A 6,000-nucleotide genomic window follows, 5' to 3' on the forward strand; every position below is an offset into this window, starting at 1 on the left:
TTTAAAGCAGAATGTGACTTGAGCACTACATTTCCACTCACAGAACTTGCTGAGTTACTTCTTCAACAGCTTTACAACACGCCAAGTAGGCTTAGAATTCCGCTACTCCAAACGCTCTTCTTTGGAAGACAAGCCCTGTACGTAGTTACTCCCATCCAGTTGGTTCAGTTTAACTAGTTTCTAGAGGCCTGGTACATGCAGTTGATAACTACAGGGGATAGAAGATTTAAAAAGTAGATCCTAGAAGGTGAAAGTTGTTTTAACCAACAGTTCTCTTTTGAACATCAAGGTAGAGCTCAGAACATTTCAGTGACAAAAAAAAATTTGGTCTTACTAAGGAATCCGCTTGGTAGCTAAACACTTTAGACCACACAGTTAACGTTGGGTTACGCACACCTCACAACAAATGTTACCTTGTCTGGTTACAATAAGCCAGCGTGGAACTAGGAAAGAAAAACTAGCTGGGCTTTGCTTCCTACACGTCACAGCATCACACTGAGAAACAGAAAGAAATCTTATCTTCCCCTTAGGTAGTTATTATCATGCCATACAGATTCTTAAAATGTTAACAAAAATAAAGAAAAACATCCTTGAAAATATATTATCAGAGGGAATGAAGATAAAGTACTGAATACATGTACAAGTAGCTCTTGGGCGGCGCTTAGTCGACTTCCTCCATGCGTGACGTGTCGTCGTCACCTTCGAGGGGTGGCATCTCTTCGCTCACGGCGGCACTGCTATCATCAGCGGTGGGGTCGTCTTCATCAATACCTGTTCGGAAAGAAAACCCTCGCGTTAGATTTCTCGAAGCCGGCCCATTAGCCCAAGACGGCTGGTCTCTACCCACTTTAAAGGCTGAACATTTACCCGGTGGTGAAAGGTGCTTTCATTTTTTTAGCCTTTCTCAGCAAAAGGCCTACTGAGCCCTTTAGTAAAATAGGGGCCTTTAAGAGGTTGCCTCACAGGATCTGACCCCCCCCCATGCTGTTCAAGTGGCTGGTGGCCCCCCACCCCCGCCTCCACGCTGCACCACACTGGGTTCCCCCGAAACCTCGGGGCTGCAGGAAGCTCACCGAGACCGAGCTTGATCATTCTGTAGATCCTGTTAGCGTGTGTCTGCGGGTCTTCCAGACTGAAGCCCGACGACAGGAGAGCGGTCTCGTAGAGCAGGATGACCAGATCCTTCACCGACTTGTCGTTCTTGTCAGCCTCTGCCTTTTGCCGCAAGGTCTCAATGATGGAGTGGTCAGGGTTTATCTCCAGGTGCTTCTTCGCGGCCATGTAGCCCATGGTGGAGTTGTCTCTCAAGGCTTGTGCCTTCATGATCCTCTCCATATTCGCCGTCCAGCCATACGTGCTCGTGACGATGCAGCATGGGGAGGTCACCAATCGGTTTGACACGACCACCTGTATGTCATCAAAGCACAAAGTGAGAAATGCACTTAGGAAAATCCTGTTATTCTAACTTTTCAGTACCACTATCAGCTTTATTGTAAAATGAAACCTAAGGACTCCAAGTACTGTATATTCATGAATCAGAAATACTGCCTGCAAATTTAAGTATCTGGAACTTTCTTCCTGCACATCCTAACACTCTCCAGGTCTTCAAGAAGGTTAAGAGTTTTCTCTCACTACATAGAAAATCTTAATTTTCCATTTGTATGTAAGTTCAGAAAACACATAGGGGAGAAAGTGCCTATGGAGGACAAGCTTGGAACACACCCACAGGCCTCTAGAAAGCAGCCCACCACCAGATGCCTGAGGCAGACAGGAGCACTGTTCTCATGCACCTTTTCTACTTTTTTCTCCAAGATGTCCTTCATGATCTTGCACAGGTTTTCAAACTTTGTTTTTTTCTCTTCCTGTTTCTTTTTCTCTTCTTCATCTTCTGGAAGTTCCAAGCCCTCTTTGGTGACGGACACTAACGTCTTCCCCTCAAATTCCTTCAGCTGCTGGACGCAGTACTCATCGATGGGCTCTATCATATAGATCACTTCCAGGCCATGCTTCCGAAGACGCTCCACGAAGGCGGAGTTCGCTACCTGGTCCTTGGTCTCACCTGAGGGGTTGGTAGAAAGTTACAGACTTTTAACAGGAAGTGACTTCATTTCCTTCGGACTTTTGCAAACTCTAGTCAGATCTAACCCCAGACGTGGCCCAGCCCACGTGGCCTTGCCTAAATTAGTCCCTAGGAGCTGATGTGTAAAGCCACGTGCATAGAACACACGGCTCCCAGGAGGTTGAAAGAACAGGTGACTGTACACCTGTCGTCTTACCTGTGATGTAATAGATGTGTTTCTGGTTCTCCTTCATTCTGGTGCAATAGTCCTTGAGAGAAACCATCTCATCCCCAGAAGCAGACGTGTAGTATCGTAACAGCTCTGAGAGCTTCTTCCGATTCTGAGAGTCTTCGTGTATCCCCAGCTAAAAGACAACGTGAGCTTTGAACTTCCTCTGCATTAAAAACGATCACTTTAAATCTGACAAGCCACGAGGACTATTGCTAGTAAGGATCAAAGTATCCACACCAACCTTGATGTTTTTCGAGAACTGCTCGTAAAACTTTTTGTAGTTCTCTTTGTCTTCAGCCAGTTCGGTGAAGAGTTCCAAGCACTTTTTGACCAAGTTCTTCCTGATAACTTTTAAAATTTTGCTTTGCTGCAGCATCTCACGGGAAATATTTAGAGGAAGATCCTCAGAGTCCACCACGCCTCTAATGAAATCTGAAAAAATAGAAGCAAATGCGCTCAAAGTCCTCCTAAGGACTCGATCCACAGATACACAAACTCCACCAAAAACGATCTCCTGCCCCACATGCCCGAAGCCACAGCGCGGAGATGAAGCACTGGCCGGGATCGAGCCTCACGCCCGCCCACTTACTCAGATACTCGGGGATTAGCTCCTCGCAGTTATCCATGATGAAAACTCTGCGAACGTACAACTTAATGTTGTTCTTTTTCTTTCTGTTCTCGAACAGGTCAAAGGGAGCACGTCTTGGTACAAAGAGAAGAGCTCTGAACTCCAACTGTCCTTCCACTGAAAAATGCTGTAAGAAAGCACATGGAGAACCATCATCAAGGGACCATGCAAGCAGCCTTCACTGAAGGTCACCTCGCCCGACCCGCGAACACTTGCAGTCACAGACTGAAAGAGCTTTTCGGGAGAGAGGACAAGGGCTCGGAATGACAGAGCCCTTGGCAGCAACCCACACCTCAACCACCTCAGACAACCCGCAGAGACACAGACTAGCTCTGAAGCACCGGGCACCCACCTTCACCGCCAAGTGATCTTCCCAGTCATTGGTCAAACTCTTGTAAAATTCTCCATATTCCTCATTGGTAATATCGTCAGGGTTTCTGGTCCAAATAGGCTTTGTCTTGTTCAATTCTTCCTGATCGATGTATTTCTCCTTGATCTTCTTTTTCTTCTTCTTGTCACCATCCTTCTTCTCCTCCTCCTCCTCATCAGAACCAACATCTTCTATTTCAGGTTTGTCATCAGACTCCTTCTCTTCCTTTTCTTTTTCTTCCTCTTTCTCTTCCTTTTCTTCAGCCTCATCATCGCTGACCTCTTTATCGCGTTCCTTCTCCACCTTCAAAAGAAGATGCAGAATCACCGTCACCTCTGCATTCTGGAATCACTCTGAATGGTGTGTGCACTTAACACCAAAGCGTAAAATACCGAAAGAAGCGTTTAGCGGCCGAGAAGCTTCTACTCAATATATCTACCTAAACAACCCTGCATACATTGACAATAAAATAACTTCAGACTAGTCCAGTCAATTCCAAGTCTGGGTCTCTCCCTCATCAACAGATCCAAGCACTAAAAACTGCAGCTTGCTGGTTTTAGTACCCACACCCCATGAGGACACTCACAAAGAGAGTAATGGGATAGCCAATAAACTGGGAGTGCTTCTTCACAATCTCCTTTATTCTCCTTTCCTCCAGGTACTCCGTCTGGTCTTCTTTCAGATGCAGGATAACCTTTGTCCCCCGACCCATAGGTTCACCTGTAGGGAGATAAATGGACTCAATTTCTATCTGAATGGACACATTAAGGTGTTGGGGGGAAAAGAAACACAATTCAGCTCTCCACACCACACGCAACAGTTTCGGAGCAAGCTACCAAGTGGCATTCACAGTTACTACAGAAGGAGAATCCGGGGCAGTTAACTGCCTGGCCCCAGATCAGAAACTAAAAGCTCCCCGCTCCTGTGTCACGTGCTTACTAGGCTTGGTGCAGAATAGACCGGAACAAACACATTCTTGCCAATTCCACAGCATCCTCAGGGGTCCCCGGCCTGCAGCACCGGGCCCTCCCCACACGACGGAGTGACCTAGGAAACCGTCCCACCGGGTGCCTACCTGTATCAGTCCGCACTGTGAACGAGCCCCCTGCAGAAGACTCCCAGGCATACTGCTCATCATCGTTGTGCTTGGTGATCACCGTCACTTTCTCGGCAACCAAGTAGGCAGAATAGAACCCGACACCAAACTGGCCGATCATAGAAATATCCGCACCAGCCTGCAAAGCTTCCATGAACGCTTTGGTTCCAGACTTGGCAATAGTACCAAGGTTATTGATCAAATCGGCCTTGGTCATGCCAATCCCGGTATCCACGATGGTGAGGGTTCTATCTTGCTTGTTTGGAATGAGGTTAATGTGCAGCTCCTTCCCAGAGTCTAGCTTACTGGGATCGGTCAAGCTCTCGTATCTGATTTTGTCCAAAGCCTATTAACAAAACACAGGGCGGTAAGGGCAGAGCTCCCGGGGGAGGGGGCTTCCCCCGCAGCCACGACCGCGCGTTCCGCAGCAGCACACTTACATCGGACGAGTTGGAAATCAGCTCCCTGAGAAAGATCTCCTTATTCGAGTAGAAGGTGTTGATAATCAGGGACATCAACTGGGCAATCTCCGCCTGGAAGGCGAACGTCTCCACCTCCTCCTCCTCCATCGGCTGGTCTTGGGTCTGGGTTTCCTCAGGCATCTGCAAGGGCCGCGGGGCCGGTTACGTGCCGCCCCCGCGCCCCCTGGCCCGGTCCTCCGGGAGGCCCGCGCCCGCCGGCCCGAGCCGGGGGCCGCCGACAAAGGATGACCTCATTTCCAGCTGCGACAACGAGGGCCGTGCGCACGCCGCCGCCACCGGGCGCCACGGGCCCGCGGGGACCCCCGCCCGGAGCCAGAGCCCCCCCACCCGAGAACCCCCATCCGAGCCGCGGCCGGGGGTCCCCGCGGGCCTGGGGGCACCCTTCCCTTCCCACGGGCGGTGGTCGGGGCCGCAACAGGCCCGAGGCCTCCGCCGCCCAGAGCTCGGCCGCGCCGCCCTTACGGGCCCGGGGCCTCAGGGGGGCCTGCCCCGCGCCCGCCGCCCTCGACCCCCGCCGTCCCCGGCCCCCGGCGACCCCCGGCGACCCCCCCAACCACCCCCTCACCTCGGCTAATGGACCGCACGGGAACCGCGAAGACGCAGCACCACGACGCAGAAGCAACTGGCGCGCCGCCCCCGCGCTTCCCTTATATAGACGCGGGCCCGCCCGGCGCGCGGCGCCTTTTCCAGAAGCCTCCCGAACCTTCCGGAAGAACCCTCCCCAACCGCCGCCGCGGCCGCGCGCTTGCGCCTGCGCCCTGGCCGCGGCCCCGCCCCTCTCCCGGGCGCGCGCGGGCCCGGCCCGAGCGCCCCACCCCCAACCGCCGCCGCGCGCGTGCCCGCGCCCGTCTCAGTGCGCCGGCGCAGCTTGGAACTCTCGCGAAGGTCTCGCGCCTTCCGGGGCCACCGCCCCCTGAGCGGCTCACGCCGGCTCCCCTGCCCCCACCCCGGGCCTGCACCGCCAACAGGGCGCGCGCGGGCGCAGCAGAGCTCGCCCCAGGCCTGTACGGGGTGCGTGCGCTCGTTCCTTCGGCAAGTTCGCCAGCTTAACAATTCTTATAGTGTCCCCAGGCTGTATGGGCTTCGGGACCCTCGGCACCAGGGCCCGCCCCAGCAGCGTCGGGGTGTGCACC

The 6,000-nt window shown here is 52.7% G+C and overlaps 1 protein-coding gene across 1 annotated transcript; it reads right to left on the reverse strand.

The window, feature by feature from the left end:
* Positions 1 to 314: 314 nt before the first annotated feature.
* HSP90AA1 (heat shock protein 90 alpha family class A member 1) lies at positions 315 to 5,590 on the reverse strand. Its single transcript, XM_045775404.2, has 11 exons — positions 5,433 to 5,590; positions 4,826 to 4,987; positions 4,365 to 4,731; positions 3,876 to 4,009; positions 3,272 to 3,592; positions 2,881 to 3,046; positions 2,533 to 2,723; positions 2,277 to 2,424; positions 1,791 to 2,059; positions 1,074 to 1,407; positions 315 to 771 (listed from the first exon to the last, which is right to left on the reverse strand). The coding sequence occupies exons 2-11, from the start codon at positions 4,985 to 4,987 to the stop codon at positions 662 to 664; spliced, it is 2,202 nt and encodes a 733-aa protein (XP_045631360.1). The 5' UTR covers positions 5,433 to 5,590; the 3' UTR covers positions 315 to 661.
* Positions 5,591 to 6,000: the final 410 nt, after the last annotated feature.

Source organism: Ursus americanus, chromosome 26, assembly GCF_024610735.1.
Source record: "Ursus americanus isolate L20-20 chromosome 26, mUrsAme1.1.p, whole genome shotgun sequence".
Taxonomy (NCBI): domain Eukaryota; kingdom Metazoa; phylum Chordata; class Mammalia; order Carnivora; family Ursidae; genus Ursus; species Ursus americanus.